This window comes from Poromitra crassiceps (genome assembly GCF_964638095.1).
Source record: "Poromitra crassiceps genome assembly, chromosome: 14".
In the NCBI taxonomy this organism is placed as follows: Eukaryota; Metazoa; Chordata; class Actinopteri; order Beryciformes; family Melamphaidae; genus Poromitra; species Poromitra crassiceps.
This window is the reverse complement of record NC_139633.1, coordinates 36,943,102-36,960,949: the sequence shown is the minus strand read 5'-3', so window position 1 is coordinate 36,960,949 and position 17,848 is coordinate 36,943,102. Positions and strand designations below refer to the sequence as shown.

At 43.8% G+C, this 17,848-nt stretch overlaps 1 protein-coding gene across 1 annotated transcript in view; it reads left to right on the top strand.

The window, feature by feature from the left end:
* The window catches only part of LOC310789561 (nephrocystin-1-like), a 65,754-nt gene that overhangs the window by 10,819 nt on the left and 37,087 nt on the right, over positions 1–17,848 (top strand). Inside the window, exons 7-12 of the mRNA XM_083651200.1 lie at positions 4,195–4,316; positions 4,878–4,926; positions 5,090–5,177; positions 7,801–7,895; positions 10,051–10,179; positions 14,661–14,735. Coding sequence (XP_083507326.1) covers positions 4,195–4,316; positions 4,878–4,926; positions 5,090–5,177; positions 7,801–7,895; positions 10,051–10,179; positions 14,661–14,735 — 558 coding nt within the window. The remainder of the gene's footprint in view (positions 1–4,194; positions 4,317–4,877; positions 4,927–5,089; positions 5,178–7,800; positions 7,896–10,050; positions 10,180–14,660; positions 14,736–17,848) is intronic.

Genomic DNA, 17,848 nt, shown 5'->3' with positions numbered 1-17,848 from the left:
TAGTCATACTATTACACTGCCCAGTCACTTATAGTCATACTATTACACTGCCCAGTCACTTATAGTCATAATATTACACTGCCCAGTCACTTATAGTCATACTCAGGGGTGGGCAACTATTTTTCATGGGGGGCCACATGAGAAACCCAGATTGTTGCCGGGGGCCGAACAAATATTGTCATGCCATAACCCATGGATGGGCAACTTTAATGATAGAGAGGGCCACAAAAAATGTCCTCGCTACCAGTTTTTGCTGAGGGCTGAACGGCGCCAGCGAGAAAATTTTTGGGCATTTGAAGCCAGGTTTAGAGGAATAACTCATTTTAAATTAACAGTTGTGATGTCATTATTCAGTCTTAACCACCAATATTTGATCCTTTTCTCACTCACTCCTATGTCACCACCTGCTCTCCCTGCAGGGCTTGAAATTAACTTTTTTCACCACCTGCCAATATGGCTGCTAGATTTTAAAGTTACCAGCCAATTCGAATTTCCACTAGCCGAAATGTTTTTCTTGAAATAAACCAGAATATGAGTGGGTTTATTTAAGCATTTAAGTATCAGTAAGTGGCCTGGGATTCTCAAAGCCTGTGTTGAGGGTCACACAAGAACAAAAATGCACTCTTGAAGCTAAATAAATCCAAAACCAACAAGTTAATTATTTAAATTTCTACTTCAATGTAGAACAGTCATTTCTTACACATGAGATTACTTTTAGCCTTTTAGTCATAAATATTATTTAAAGATATTCCATATTCCAGACTGAAATGCTATAACAGAAGAGTATTGGCCAGAATGACATGAACATTTGGACACTTATTCAGCGGGTATCTTGCATGTTGCGTTCAGGTGTACTGTAATTCTTTTTTTTTTTCTTTTTTTTTGTTGCAATTCCATCGCGGGCCACACAGGGGGCGTATGTTGCCCATGTATGGTCATACTATTACACTGCCCAGTCACTTCACTTATAGTCATACTATTACACTGCCCAGTCACTTATAGTCATACTATTACACTGCCCAGTCACTTATAGTCATACTATTACACTGCCCAGTCACTTATAGTCATCACACAGCCAGCAAATTTGGCCTCCAGTAAAAAATGTATAGGTGTGTCATCCATTTAACTCATTCACCGCCAATGACGTCTTTGACGTGTTATCAGAAATAGCCCTCCCCGCCAATGACGTGTTTGACGTGTTTTTGTTTTTATTACTGCAGGGCGTAGTTCAAACACTTCCCCAGCCTCTGACATAGTATCAGGTCCCTAGCATCTAAGACAACACGTGAACAAACACATACCGCAGCTGTTGTTTTGAAATTGAGCAAGAGGAAAAGCAGAAAACGGGTAACGCTTCCTTGTGCAGACAGGAGAAACGCCATTGAAACGCGCCTTGGCGCGCTGCACGAGCTGGAGTCGCCTTCCTCTGTGCCAGCCGGGAGAAAACGGGAGAAAGTAATCAAGAGATGTGTTTGATCATCGGAGGAATGAGGAAATGATCGATCAGTTTGCGAGGGCGGTGAGGACGTGTTGAATAGCCGAGGGGAAAACGGGAGGGGAAATAGCAGGGAGGATATGACAGGGAGACATGGACGAGGACGGGTGGACCAGAACAAAACAAAATAAACACACAACAGCAAGGCACAAGGCAGAAGCGGCAGTCACAGCAGCCCGCTGTCCTTTCTCAAGAGCTATTCAGTTGGTTCATGAAATCGCTGGGCTGCGTGCCCTCCAGTGTTGCTCCTGGCCAATCCCAGCGCCACAGGGCGTGGTTATTGCTTATCCTATGTGGGGTTAGAAATCTAAAAGGGGGATCGTGTGTGTGTGTGTGTGTGTGTGTGTCTGTCTGTCTGTCTGTCGGTGTGTCTGTCTGTCTGTCTGTCTGTCTGTCTGTCTGTCTGCACACTCACTCACACCGAGTAAACTGTATTGTTGAATGTAAAAAAAAAGCACTTCATGTGTATATATATATATATATATTTTTTTTTTGTCATTTGTGTCCTAACGAATAATATTTACATGTCTGATGTCAATACAGTTCAAAATAAAAGAATTGAGAGTGAGTTCTGCCTGAGATTGTGCCCTTTTACAAAAATTGCCTTTTCTCCTGTTTATTTTCTCAGGGAGACCTTTTGGGGAAAACAGGGTGTATATAAATGGCTATAAGTAGAGTACAGAACATGCTAAAAGCTCACTTTTTTTTTCCTGGTGAACCCAGAGACGTACATCTTCATTTTGAGGTATTGCAAATCACTCTGGTGCTAATAGATAATTTACTGTGGGTCTTGAAAGATGACCAACAATTATGAAAATCTTTGGCCTGTGCTAAATATTGGCAGTCCTAAACTGGCGGTGAATGAGTTAACATCTACAAAATTAAAAAAAAAAAAAAAAATTGTCCTGCTTCACACTCACACATCACATTATTTGGCCTCCATACTGTTTACAGTTGAATGTGGGCTGAGAACACATTATCTGGCCTCCATACTGTTTACAGTTGAATGTGGGCTGAGAACACATGATTTGGCCTCCATACTGTTTACAGTTGAATGTGGGCTGAGAACACATTATCTGGCCTCCATACTGTTTACAGTTGAATGTGGGCTGAGAACACATTATCTGGCCTCCATACTGTTTACAGTTGAATGTGGGCTGAGAACACATGATTTGGCCTCCATACTGTTTACAGTTGAATGTGGGCTGAGAACACATGATTTGGCCTCCATACTGTTTACAGTTGAATGTGGGCTGAGAACACATTATCTGGCCTCCATACTGTTTACAGTTGAATGTGGGCTGAGAACACATGATTTGGCCTCCATACTGTTTACAGTTGAATGTGGGCTGAGAACACATGATTTGGCCTCCATACTGTTTACAGTTGAATGTGGGCTGAGAACACATTATTTGGCCTCCATACTGTTTACAGTTGAATGTGGGCTAAGAACACATTATCTGGCCTCCATACTGTTTACAGTTGAATGTGGGCTGAGAACACATTATCTGGCCTCCATACTGTTTACAGTTGAATGTGGGCTGAGAACACATTATCTGGCCTCCATACTGTTTACAGTTGAATGTGGGCTGAGAACACATTATCTGGCCTCCATACTGTTTACAGTTGAATGTGGGCTGAGAACACATGATTTGGCCTCCATACTGTTTACAGTTGAATGTGGGCTGAGAACACATGATTTGGCCTCCATACTGTTTACAGTTGAATGTGGGCTGAGAACACATTATCTGGCCTCCATACTGTTTACAGTTGAATGTGGGCTGAGAACACATGATTTGGCCTCCATACTGTTTACAGTTGAATGTGGGCTGAGAACACATGATTTGGCCTCCATACTGTTTACAGTTGAATGTGGGCTGAGAACACATTATTTGGCCTCCATACTGTTTACAGTTGAATGTGGGCTAAGAACACATTATCTGGCCTCCATACTGTTTACAGTTGAATGTGGGCTGAGAACACATTATCTGGCCTCCATACTGTTTACAGTTGAATGTGGGCTGAGAACACATTATCTGGCCTCCATACTGTTTACAGTTGCATGTGGGCTGAGAACACATTATCTGGCCTCCATACTGTTTACAGTTGAATGTGGGCTAAGAACACATTATTTGGCCTCCATACTGTTTACAGTTGAATGTGGGCTGAGAACACATTATCTGGCCTCCATACTGTTTACAGTTGAATGTGGGCTAAGAACACATTATCTGGCCTCCATACTGTTTACAGTTGAATGTGGGCTGAGAACACATTATCTGGCCTCCATACTGTTTACAGTTGAATGTGGGCTGAGAACACATTATTTGGCCTCCATACTGTTTACAGTTGAATGTGGGCTGAGAACACATTATTTGGCCTCCATACTGTTTACAGTTGAATGTGGGCTGAGAACACATTATCTGGCCTCCATACTGTTTACAGTTGAATGTGGGCTGAGAACACATGATTTGGCCTCCATACTGTTTACAGTTGAATGTGGGCTGAGAACACATGATTTGGCCTCCATACTGTTTACAGTTGAATGTGGGCTGAGAACACATGATTTGGCCTCCATACTGTTTACAGTTGAATGTGGGCTGAGAACATTTTTGAGATTTTCAAGTTGGCCATGAGTGGGAAAAGGTTGTGAACCGCTGGCTTAGATGATTAAAACCGCTCACTGTACCAAAACATTTCAGAGTGGTTCTGGTGTCAACGATGATGAAGATGAAGATGATGATGATAATGATGATGAGGGGTCAGACGAGGAAGAGGAGGAGCAGGATGGTGAAGACATGGCCGAGGACCAAGACAAACGGAGGTGAGGTTCTCAGTTTTAAAAACTGGAATCTGCTGAGTGGTCAAATGAAGGATCCCAGGACTATATTAGTTATCAAAAATACAGCACCAACACGAGGGTCGCAGGTTCGCGCCCCATGTTGCCTTGGTTGGATGCCCATACATGCACAATTGGCCGTGTCTGCGGGTGGGAAGCCGGATATGGGTACGTGTCCTGGTTGCTGCACTAGCGCCTCCTTTGGTCGTTGGGGTGGAATAGCATGATCCCTCCATTTGCTACATCCTGCCGGTGAAACACCTCGCTGTCCGGTGTAAAGAAGCAGCTAGCGACTGCACATGTATCGGAGGAACTTGCCCCAGATCAGCAGAGGGGCTGCAGCAACGACGGGGACAGCTTAGACAGGTGGAATTGGCCAAGTACAACTGGGGAGAAAACTGGGGGGAAGAACAAAAACAACAACGACGACAACAACAAGTGATGAAAATACAGAATTAATTTAGATTGAAATTGATGATGATGTTGTTTTAATGATGCTTTCTCTGAATAATGTCAGTGTTTCCATTCCTCTCTGCTCTCTAACAGCACTGCTTCCCATTCCAACTGGTCTACTGTCAGGAAGGCTCTGACTGAGGTGAGACTCTCTCCACGCACCAAGTGTTCTGCACTGCATTGAGAATTCTTATTGTTTTCACTGTGTGTGTGTGTGTGTGTGTGTGTGTGTGTGTGTGTGTGTGTGTGTGTGTGTGTGTGTGTGTGTGTGTGTGTGTGTGTGTGTGTGTGATTGTGATGGACAGATTGATACGACCGATGTGCTCTCTGCCATGGGGGCGATCCCTTCAGGATTCAGACCATCAACTCTTAATAAACTGCTGGTGGAGGAAGGTTAGTACACACACACACACACACACACACACACACACACACACACACACACACACACACACACACACATAAAGGAGGACTAACCCCTAAAACAATTTTTTTTCAGCTTTTAACTGTATTATGGCTTTTGAGGTGGTGTGTGAAGGTAAAATCTCTACATTTGAGACTAAACTGTTAGAATTCTACACGGTACACTGTGTCATTTTCAGGCAGTGAGAGTGCCCTCTAGGGGTTCAAACCTCCTTTTTTTGGGGTCTCCAAAATCGGCGATTTGATTCAGCGTTACGTCACGGTGAACCCCCCCTTTCCAGATACATCCATCTGCATCTCGCCCCGCCCACCGTGTACGTTCTCCCGCCGGAAGTGTACGTGTACAGACCACAGACCTACTCCTTAAAAAAATAAAAGACTTGATATTTTTCTTTTCAAATCGGCGTAGGTATTATGATATTCTATGCTTGTGTGCATTAGTGTCTTTAGGATGATTGAATGTTTGCATGATTCATGACCGATGTTGACAGACAATTCCCCCCAACATTGATCACATTCCCGGGGTTGATCTGGCTAGTTAATCGGCTAGCTATGCTACTAGCTAACATTAGCTAGCAACTCGTCCATCCTGTTCCTACCCGCGCTAGTATGATCTCCATGGTCGGCCTCTGAGACCCAGGACAGCCCCCTCACCCCACCCACCTTCCATGAATCTGCCCAACTGCATACCCACTATTAGCACACCTCCCCAGGCTACACACAGACCCCCGCCCCGCCAGGACCTTGTCCTCCAGGGACCTACGTTACCCACTGGCTGGACCTTGCTGGCCCAGTGGCCCACACTTAAGCACTGCTCCCGGGGTACAGACAGCCAGCCGTCCCCCGGGAGCTATCAAACGTTAGCTTGCGTGCTAACATCAGTGTTTGGCCGCTGCAGTGCTCGCCTGCCTCGCTCGCACTGACTGCTTTTATTTTTGAAGGAGTAGGTCTAGAAAGTAAAGTGTACACATACAGACTGGAAGTGTACACATACAGACTGGAAGTGTACACATACAGACCTGATGTGTACACGTACAGACCGGATACTTTCTAGACATACTCCTTCAAAAATAAAAGCAGTCACTGTGAGCGAGGTAGGCGAGCACTGCAGCGGCCAAACACTGATGTTAGCTATAGCTAGATAGCAAAGTCCGTAAAGTGTGGCCACTGAGCCAGCAAGGTCCAGCAAGTTGGTAATGTAGGTCGCCGGAGGACAAGGTCCTGGCGGGGCGGGGGTCTGTGTGTAGGCTGGGGAGGGGTGCTTAATACTGGGTATGTGGTTGGGCAGGTTCATGGAAGGTGGGTGGCTCCCGGAGGTGGGTTCCCCTGGAGAAGGGGCCTCTAAGTCGGGGTAGAAGCGGGCTGGAGGGTGGGTGGGGTGAGGGGGCTGTCCTGGGTCTCAGAGGCTGACCATGGAGCTCATAGCGGGGGTAGTTGCTGGCTAGCTAGTAGCATAGCTAGCCAATTAACCAGCGAGATCAACGAAAAGGTCATGAATCATACAAATATTCAATCATCCGAAAGACTAATGCACACAAGCATAATAGAATATCATATACCTACAGAACGCTGAGTTAAAAAGAAAAATATCCAGGCTTTTATTTTTGAAGGAGTCTAGAAACGTACTCTGGTCTGTACGCGTACACATCCAGCGGGTCTGAGAACGTACACGGTGGGCGGGGCGATGGTGCTCCGGCGCTGCAGATGGATGATACTGCCCCTTTCCCCCACTCATGTGATCATTAGCTAACACCAGAGCCATATAATAGAAGAGTTGCAACATCTCGTCTAGGATAATTGTTGCTTTTGTTTTTGTTATATGTGTGTGTGTGTGTGTGTGTGTGTGTGTGTGTGTGTGTGTGTGTGTGTGTGTGTGTGTGTGTGTATGTATGTATGTATGTATGTATACACTGTAGCCTATGTATGTATGTATGTATGTGGCTGGATGTATGGATGTGGATGTATGTATGCATGTGTATTGAGTACTTTATTGGTGTACTTTTTTTTACTTTTTAATTGTACTGTAACTGATGTGTTTGACCACAGGAAGAATAGTGGCTGCTGAGGCAGTGACTAATGGGGATCTGAAATGAACAATAAACAATAAGTGCGCCTGCAGTCAATTTGCATTGGAACAAACTAGCAGGTGGAATCTGCTGCCTTTTTTCTTTTTCTTTTTATCAAGCAGCATGCCGTTAACTGGTCAAATGTAGTTGATGTTATATAGGGTTGTCACGATACTAGAATTTCAGCTTTGATATCAATACCCAAGAAAATATCGATACTTGATACCATTTTCAATACCACAGCGAAAAAATTACAACACATTAAGAGGCATTTCTTTTTTTATTATTACAACATGAGAATCTTTTTTTTTATGAATTTGTGCAAAATAAACCTTGCTGTAAAAGACCATTTTTAATTGAGAGAAGGGATGAGGAAGCGCTGCGTGGGTCCTTGGTCAAATCACTGAAACAGGTGCTCTTTGGTGTGGGTGCAGAGAAGCATGAGTAAAAGTTCAAGTGGGATCCTTGACCATCAGAGACCATCATTTGTTTTGTTTTACTAACTGATATAAACATTTCTTCTGTAGGGCTGACGTACAGAGGAAGTCATTACCTTCAGCCTGAGCTCAGCCAATCACAGCTCTCCTTTAGAGACCTCTTCCTGGACCCAGACACTGGCAAGGTGAGACAGTGTGTTTGTCTGTATGGCTGCTTTCACACATGTCTGGAATTCAGGAGTTATCTAGAGGTCATCCGTATGGCGGTCTATGTGTGGACAGATTTTCGTGGCTCACGCGCGCTCCCGCGAGCCTCCTCCTAGACGGAGGGAAGTGTACCCCCAGCCGTAGTCGCAGGAGCGGATTGTCTGGTTGCGTTCATGCACACAGCGTTTGTTTACACAGCGTTTGTGAAGATTCAATGGCAGAACCGCAAATTCCAAGTAGCGTCAAGTCAGGCAGAATAAAACGAAAACTTCCGGGTATAACCTTCGCAATAATGGCAATTAAATAAAGTAAATGCACGTGTAATGTTTTTTTGTGTGTGTTTCGAAAGATACAGAACAGAGATAAACTGGAAGAATATCTGCTCCCTTCGAAAAGTCAATTTTAACCCGTAGTGAGTCGACCATTCTGATTTTTTGTTACTAAGTAATACAACATTTATTTTATTTTGAAGGTAAAAACGTCTAGCTTCCTGTATTCTGTATAATTCTAGTAGGTTTGATGCATTTTAGGACTGAACATAGCAAAGACCTGTTTTGTTTGTAGTGCTTGCGACTCGAGGAAATCGATGCATCTGGGCATGAGTTGTAGGGTTGTTTAATTAATTACTAACGTTATGCGCAAACAAGTATATGCCGTGAACGTTAGGCAGTTATCGCCCATTATGTATTTTTAGTTTTCACAACTCCCCATTGTGTGGTCATGCCCAAATTCCCCCACCCCCGCCCCTGCCCCCGCCCCCTCTCTACTTTACAAACTCTGCGGAGGTGCTACTCATGTGTGAAAGCAACATGCCTCATGTGTGAAAGGGTACACTTCACGTATCATCCGGGGCAGGCTCAGTGGGGAGCAACCCTCACCTGATCCGGAGTTCATGTGTGAAAGTAGCTTATGTGTGCAATCTGGGTACCTCAGAGTCTCTCAGTCTGACGACTAATACGAGTCTGGGCCAGACGACCGGTATGTCGGTTGTCCGAACCAAGACTTCCTCTGAGAGAATAGGCCTTTTTCACAGCAGCCATTTTGTGTCTAAAAGGCAGGAAGTAACACAGGTGCACCAAGACTTCCTCTGAGAGAATTGAGTTGGAGTTGATTGATCGATACTTTTTGTAGGTGTTTTAGGTCGACGTCATTGTGGCTCATCTCTATGAACAGATAACTGCATTTGAGACATTGTCAGACTGGAAACAACGATGGAAGTGGAAGTGTTGGTGCAGATGTCCGCTCTACATCGGAAAGCCCAAAGTATCAGCCGTCTGTCTCAGAGTCTTATTAGTCATCAGCCTGAGATAATTAGTATTTGTTTGTCTGTGTGTTTTAATGGACCAGGGCAAAGCCTCTTAGCCTGGTAAACCAGCCGGTCACGTCAACTCACATTTCAGAGAACGGGAAAACCATCTTTTCCGCCGAGAAACCCCGCTGATGTAAACTCCTGTACTTGTTTAATTGTTGTTATTGAGTCTATTTCAGCAATAACTGCACTTTATGGCTGCTTAAACTCGACGAATGTTGACATTACTACTCGAGGCGGACAGGCACGGAGGCAGCCATTACTGTTTTTCCAGCAGCGTTCCTGATTGGCCGGTTATGATATCAACTACGAGGCTGGTCGCTGATTGGCTCGTACGCTTTGCAGTTTCTGCAGAAAGCCCTCCCAGGGCTTGAGGCCAGACGGTCTGGTAGAACGAAATGTAATGTGAGTTCATTTTACCAGGCTAAAAGCCTCTAGTCATTAATTAATGCTTCTGTTTCCTCTCCTCTCCTTTCCTCTCCCCTCATCTCAACTCTCCTCACCCCTCTCCTCTCTTCTCCTCTCCTATCTTCCCTTCTCCTCCTCTCTCCTCTCCTCTCTTCTCTTCTCCTCTCCTATCTTCCCTTCTCCTCTCCTCTCTTCTCCTCTCCTCTCTCCCCTTCTCATCTCTTCTCCTCTCCTCCTCTCCTCTCTTCTCCTCTCTTCTCCTCTCCTCTCTCCCCTTCTCATCTCTTCTCCTCTCCTCTCCTCTCCTCTCTTCTCCTCTCTTCTCCTCTCCTCTCTTCCCTTCTCCTCTCTTCTCTTCTCCTCTCCTCTCCTCTCCTATCTTCCCTTCCTCTCTCCTCTCCTCTCCTCTCCTGTAGGTTCGTTCTCGTCAGGTCAGGACGAGTGTTTGTTTCACCCTGTGGAGCTGCAGGAGGATTCCCACTCCTGGTGTTGGAGTTCAGGTCCTCAGCAGACACATTCGCCTCTGTGCCTTCGATGGAACTCAGGTGGGGCTTAAGTGTGAATTCTGCTAGACATAATAATAATCATCATAATAATAATAATCATCATCATCATCATCATAATAATAATTCATTGAATTTATAAATCGCTTTTCAGTGACCCAAAGACGCTGACACAGTATGAGTACCGTAAATTCCGGACTATAAGGCGCACCGGTCTATAAGCCGCACCTTCAAAGTTGACTATTTTTTTCTTATATAAGCCGCACCGGACTATAAGCCGCGGGTGTTTTAATGGTATTTTTTGTTTTTTTTACAGTGCACACAGTGTCCGCGGTGTGGTGAAAAGAGGGCAAGAGAGGAAATTAAAACAGAAGTGGATTTATAGTTAGAAAGAGTGCTAAAGAAGAGAGAATTCTGTTTTTTATTTTTTTATTTTAGTTACTCACAGTACTATTGACCAGTCCAACTCAAAAGATATTCGGCAGTTTCACTTTGAGCTCTTGTTCCGCCGCTGTCCATCAATGGTTATGACGAGTCTCGCTGGGTACAGTACGCCAAAGCGATATCCATTGACTCGATGATGCTGTTGTATGTTGCGCGTTTCTGTTGCACCAACGCGGAGAGGTCCTGCCGGACGAAAAAGCGCGTACCCTCCCAGGTGAGGGGCTTCTTCCCCGCAGCCTGGAGGATGAGTTGACGGTCGGGCCAGCGGAGTAGGCAGATGAAGATGGCCCTCGGTGGCAGGCCGGGGTCTGGACGTGGCCGAGGCGCCCGGTGTGCCCTGTCCACCTCTGGTGGTTTCTCGCCTTCCTTCAGGTCCAGGATGTAACACAGGATTTTGCCACGAAAGCGTCCATGTCACCAATCTCAGCTCCCTCTTTTACATTGATCAGGCGAATGTTATTTCTTTTACTCCTGCTGATTAAGTCATCAACCTGCGTGTGCAGGGTTTCGATTTTGCATTTTATCCATTTTCGGACTCACTGTGTTGTTTTTGTCCTCCAGTGCGCTGATGCGCTTTTCCGCATTATAAACTCTGTTCACGGTTGCCTTAGTTTCTTTAGTGAGTGAGTGGATGGACTTCTGCACGTTTTCAAACTTGTTTTCAAGCTGCTCAAAACCTCTGAGCGATGTCGGACTTAATCGATAGTGTTTCACGGAGTAAAAGTTTAGCCCAAGCCGTGTATCTCCAGCCTCCAGCAGGTGAGTCATTTCCTCATTCATGGCGTGATTGCTTCGTCTTTTTCTTTCTGCTTACCTGTGTTGTGTTATGTTATGTTATGTTATGTTGTTAAAAGAGGGCAAGAGAGGAAATTAAAACAGAAGTGGATTTATAGTTAGAAAGAGTGCTAAAAAAGAGAGATTTTTTTTTTTTTTTGGAAAAAATCCATAGATAAGCCGCACCGTTATATAAGCCGCAGGGGCCAAAAAAGGCCAAAAAACGGGAAAAAAGCCGCGGCTTATAGTCCGGAATTTACGGTACATAGAAAACAAGATAACAACAGGCAACAGATACAAGTAACAATTAACACATCGATCAGGGATCTATGGAAAAAGAGGGGAGGGAGGGAGAGTGTGGGAGGGACAGGGGCCAGACGGAAGAGAGGGAGGTGGGGAAAAAGAATTACATAATAATAATAAATTTAATTTATGACAGTAAACTGAATATCTTTGGGTTGTGGACTGTTGGTCAGGACAAAAGAAGACATTTGAGGACGTCATCTTGGGCTTTAGTGATCAACATTTTTCACCGTTTTGTGACGTTTATCGAACAATCGACTTAATCGAGTAGCCGAGAAAATAATCAACAGATTAATCGTTAATGAAAATAATCATTAGTAGGGCTGCACCTAGGCTGAAAAGATACTGCTGATTGAGTTAATAGCAATATACAAATTATTATTACTATTAGTGCTGTCAAATGACAGAAAATTAATTTATTACAATTTTGATCATCAATTACTTGTTTTAATCATTTATCAAGTAAAAATACAAAACATTTCCTGGTTACAGCTTCACAAATGAAAAGATTTTCATATTATAAAATGAATACTTTGGTTTTTTTTCTTTTTTTTTTTTAAGATTTTGTAGACTAAATGATTAATCGATTAATTGAAACAGTAATTAATTGATAATAATCATTAGTCGCAGGCCTACATTTTTATTACGGCCCCGCCAGCGTTAGCCGAGCTGGAGGCATTATGGTTTCAGGTTGCCCGTCCATACGTCCTTCCAATGTTCCTTAACTCATTGAGTGCCAGCCACTTTTGGAGAACGGACGCTCCCAGTGCCAGAGTTTCAGAGCTTTTTTCAGTGATTTCTCGAGGCCCACAGAATATTGTGTGATATTACTATGTAAACACTGAACACGCAAAAAGAACGATGAGACTCTTTTCTATCATCAGCAAAAACAGGTTTATTGATATAATTTTCCGTTCTTTAGTTATCAGCCGGAGAAGATAGCTTGATTTAACCAAAAAGAGCCGTTTTTTTCTAGAAGCTGAGATAATGGCCCTTTTGTGAAATTAATCATTTCAAACACATCACTGACTCTGAAGCTAATTTTCTGATGTAGTCACACCTCAAAAATAATTTCCTTCAATAAAACAGTGAAGGCCAGGGAATTTTGTTTGGCAGAATAATATTTTTAGCTGCAACCAGCAGCGCTGGCCCCTGCGTGCGCTGCTGGTTGCAGCTTCTTGCTGGTCTTGATTTGCTGCTGGTGGGCATCGGATATTCTGGCTTGCGTTTGCTAATCCTGTCCTGCTGTCTGGGTCTGTCTGGGTGTTGTGTGCTGCTCTGCGTGCCCCCCCCCCTCCCACCCCTCAACTGCACACTCCTCCTCCGTATGGGAGTTTCTCTGGTGGCTCTCTGCTGAGTTTGCTGTGCACAGTGAAGGGTGCGCGACATCCAGCTTTTTTACAGCGTTCCGCGTGTGTTTGTCACCGGCTCCTATGCTTCCAGTTGAGAATAATAACAACTCCACGGCTGATCATGCGTATGGGCTGTCGCAGCGGACATGGAGGAGCTCAATTGTGGGAGCAGATTGGCTGCTGCTGCTGCAGGCACATCTAACGTTAAAACGCTTCATGCATATCGATGCATACGGATGCGATGCGATTTCCGTTTCCCCAACGACTTATTCTCTGTTTTTCTCTGCCTTTCTGTTAACCTGGAGAGCACTGTCGCCACCTAAGGGTTCTGTAAAATAGGTTATAGACCTCCAATAGCTACAATAGTTGTACAGGAGATGCGGAAGGCTTTGATCGACGTCCCACCGTCAAAAAACGCATTGGACGTCGAAAGACGTCCTTGGCACTCTACGTCACTATTTAATTGGACGTCGAAAGACGTCCATGGCACTCAATGAGTTAACACGATACCTCAGGACGCCTTCATGGAATTTCATCAAATTTGGCTCAAACGTCCACTTGGAATCAAGGATGAACTGATTACCTTTTGGTGGTCAAAGGTTGAAGTTGAAGGTCACTGTCTCTGTCACAAATGTTATTTTTGAGCTTGTTAACGCGATATCTCAGGAAGGCCTTGAATGAATTTCATCACATTTGCCTCAAACATCACTTTGACTCAAGGATGAACTGATTACATATTGGTCTTCAAAGGTCAAGGTCACTGTGAACTCACAAACGCCATTTTCGAGCTCGTTAACGCCATATCTACAATCTTTGGTCTTATGACGCTTAGACTACTGTCCAGCCATATGGTCCAATGCCTCTAAGCTTGACCTGAACAGACTCCAGCTCGCTCAGAACAGGGCGGCACACCTCGCTCTGCGCTGCTCTGTGAGGAGCGGTGTCGGGCACTGAAAAAGACGGTAATGTATAGAGCAGTTGCTTACTGGAATAAAATACAGAGAAATATAACTATGGTAAGGAACAAATTTATGTTTAAAAAAAAGTTAAAAATTGCAGTTATGAATAATAAGATAGATTTTGGTCTTTGATTTACTGATTTGTTAATTGTGCAACATGAAAGGAATTTGTATTGCGGTATGTATTATGTATTATATATTGTAATCAAGTATTTCAATTATAATATGATGGTTTCATGTGAGTATGGTAGAAATAAGGTCAGTATAAGTTGTTTTTGCTGGTGCAATTACTCGGGAAGACCGATACATTTCTTTTTGTTTATGAGAAGAGTTGATACGGTTAATATTTGATTGACATGAATATTGAGTGAGCCTTGACTCACTTGTTTTTGTTTGTTTTTATTTATTTTTGTTGTGTTGTTTTTACTCCAATGATTGGATTTTTATGTTTGTATTTTACGTGTTTGGACCCCAGGAAGAGTACTCTCACCTTTGGTGTAGACTAATGGGGATCCACAATAAACAATTAAACAATATCTCAGTAATGCCTTAGCGGAATTTCTGACAGACATGGATGTCGACTGCTCACTTGTTTGGCGGAGGCATATATCTGCGGTGCGGTCATTCTAGTTCTAGCTGATGTTGTTTGGACGTTCTGCCTGATATTGAAGGGACTGTGTTTGTGTTGCAGGTGTTGAGTAACATCCACACGGTGAGGGCGACCTACAGCTCCAAGAGCCCCAAGACCTGGAGCTTCTCTCCCAGGGTATGAAGAGGCAGGAGTCCACACAAATGCTTCTTTTTTTGTTATCTTTTTTTTTTTTCAAAGAAGAAAAGTAACAGACATTGCAATGACAGACACAAAGAATCATATAATCCCACCTAGAAGCAAATAAAAATAAATAAAAAGAAGTTCATCCCTCCCTCCCTCCCTCCCACCCATGTGGCGTCCAATGCCCTCCCCTCCCGCCCCACGTTAGTTCTATATAACAGTACAATAATCATCGATGTATGATTAATTAGGGATGCACAGGGAAACATCCCTGCCGATACGACGGAACAATGATGCCCCAATTACGCCCACATGTTCCATGGTTGACTAGCTATTCGATGCCAGTAATCCCCGGTGTGAGGGTGTGCACGCCAGCATGACTTACTTAACCTAAGTTGAAGCACAACTTAGGTTCACACAAAATCAGGCACGACACGCGCCAATTCCGCACCAGGAGAAACCCGATGCTCCCCGAAATCAGGCAGAAAAAATAAATTAATACATAAATAAATAAAAAGATGTGGGATACATCGGTATCGGCAGTCGGGCATGAGAGCAGGAAGGCATCGGCAAATTGGACGTCGACAGAAAATCCCACACTGCAATAAAACCAAAATCATTGAAGTACAAAGTATTACCAAACTTGAGGATGTTCAAGTCAGCAGCTGTTTAGCAACAGAAGCCCTTCTGTTGACCACACGATCATCTCAGTCCACGTTGCTCTCTTCCTTTACCTCAGGTGACAGAGACTTCTGTTGACCACACGATCATCTCAGTCCACGCTGCTCTCTTCCTTTACCTCAGGTGACAGAGACTTCTGTTGACCACACCATCATCTCAGTCCACACTGCTCTCTTCCTTTACCTCAGGTGACAGAGACTTCTGTTGACCACACCATCATCTCAGTCCACACTGCTCTCTTCCTTTACCTCAGGTGACAGAGACTTCTGTTGACCACACGATCATCTCAGTCCACACTGCTCTCTTCCTTTACCTCAGGTGACAAACTTCTGTTGACCACACGATCATCTCAGTCCACGCTGCTCTCTTCCTTTACCTCAGGTGACAGAGACTTCTGTTGACCACACGATCATCTCAGTCCACACTGCTCTCTTCCTTTACCTCAGGTGACAGACTTCTGTTGACCACACCATCATCTCAGTCCACACTGCTCTCTTCCTTTACCTCAGGTGACAGAGACTTCTGTTGATCACACGATCATCTCAGTCCACACTGCTCTCTTCCTTTACCTCAGGTGACAGAGACTTCTGTTGACTGCAGAGAGTTCCCCAAACTTTTGTGTAGCCAGTCAGATTGAAAAAGTAGCCGGCTCATGTTCGCAGCGTTTGTTCCAGTGGTCCTTTTCCCAATTAATAAACAACCCTCAAATATGTATCCATGAGTGTGACAATTGAAATAATACAAATAAACAATAAAGGCCCAATGCTCAATTTAATTATAAATAAAACAATATCCATATTGCAAAAAAAAACAGGCAATGTATATTTTTAAGAACAAAGAAAATACTAATAACTATGTTTCCCACAGGATTTGGAGAGATTGTGGTGGGTAGACCTTGCTTGGACCCTCTTGGGGGGTTCGGGGGGCCATGCCCCCTGTAAGAAAAATGTGTACGTTTTAAACTAAAATGCATGAATCTCGTTAAATTTAAGAGGCTAGATCAGGGGTGGGCAATTATTTTTCATGGGGGGTCACATGAGAAACCCAGATTGTTGCTGGGAGCCGAACAAATATTGTCATGCCGTAACCCAGGAACTTTGATGATAGAGAGGACCACAAAAAAATTTCCTCGCTACCAGAGGGCCAGATTTTGCTGAGGGTTGGGGGCCAAACGGCGCCGGCGCGGAAAAATTTGGGGCATTTGAAGTCAGGTTTAGAGAAATAACTCATTTTAAATTAACAGTTGTGATGTCATTATTCAGTCTTAAACACCAATATTTGATTCTCTTCTCACTCACTCCTATGTCACCACTTGCTCTCCCTGCAGGGCTTGAAATTAACTTTTTTGACCACCTGCCAATATGGCTGCTAGAAGTTACCAGCCAATTAGAATGTCCACTAGCCAAAATGTTTTTCTAGAAATAAACCAGAATATGAGTGGGTTAATTTAAGCATAAGTATCAGTGAGTGGCCCGGGATTCTCAAAGCATGTGTTGAGGGTCACACGAACAAAAATGCACTCTTGAAGCGAAATAAATCCAAAACCAACAAGTTAATTATTTACATTTTTACTTCAATGTAGAACAGTCATTTCTTACACATGAGATTACTTTTAGCCTTTTAGTCATAAAGATTATTGAAAGATATTCCATATTCCAGACTGAAATGTTATAACAGAAGTGGAGTATTGGCCAGAATGACATGAACATTTGGACACTTATTCAGCGGGCATCTTGTATGTTGCGTATATATATATATATATATACGGTATATATATATATATATATACGGTATATATATATATATATATATATATATATATATATATATATATATATATATATATATATATATATATATATTACAGTGTATAAAGTAACCGGTAGGCCAGTAGGCCGAGAAACCGCCGGCTACCGGGGCTTGGGGAACTCCCTGCTGACCACACGATCATCTCAGTCCACACTGCTCTCTTCCTTTACCTCAGGTGACAGAGACTTCTGTTGACCACACGATCATCTCAGTCCACACTGCTCTCTTTCTTTACCTCAGGTGACAGAGACTTCTGTTGACCACACCATCATCTCAGTCCACACTGCTCTCTTCCTTTACCTCAGGTGACAGAGACTTCTGTTGACCACACCATCATCTCAGTCCACACTGCTCTCTTTCTTTACCTCAGGTGACAGAGACTTCTGTTGACCACACGATCATCTCAGTCCACACTGCTCTCTTTCTTTACCTCAGGTGACAAACTTCTGTTGACCACACGATCATCTCAGTCCACGCTGCTCTCTTCCTTTACCTCAGGTGACAGAGACTTCTGTTGACCACACCATCATCTCAGTCCACACTGCTCTCTTCCTTTACCTCAGGTGACAGAGACTTCTGTTGATGACACGATCATCTCAGTCCACACTGCTCTCTTC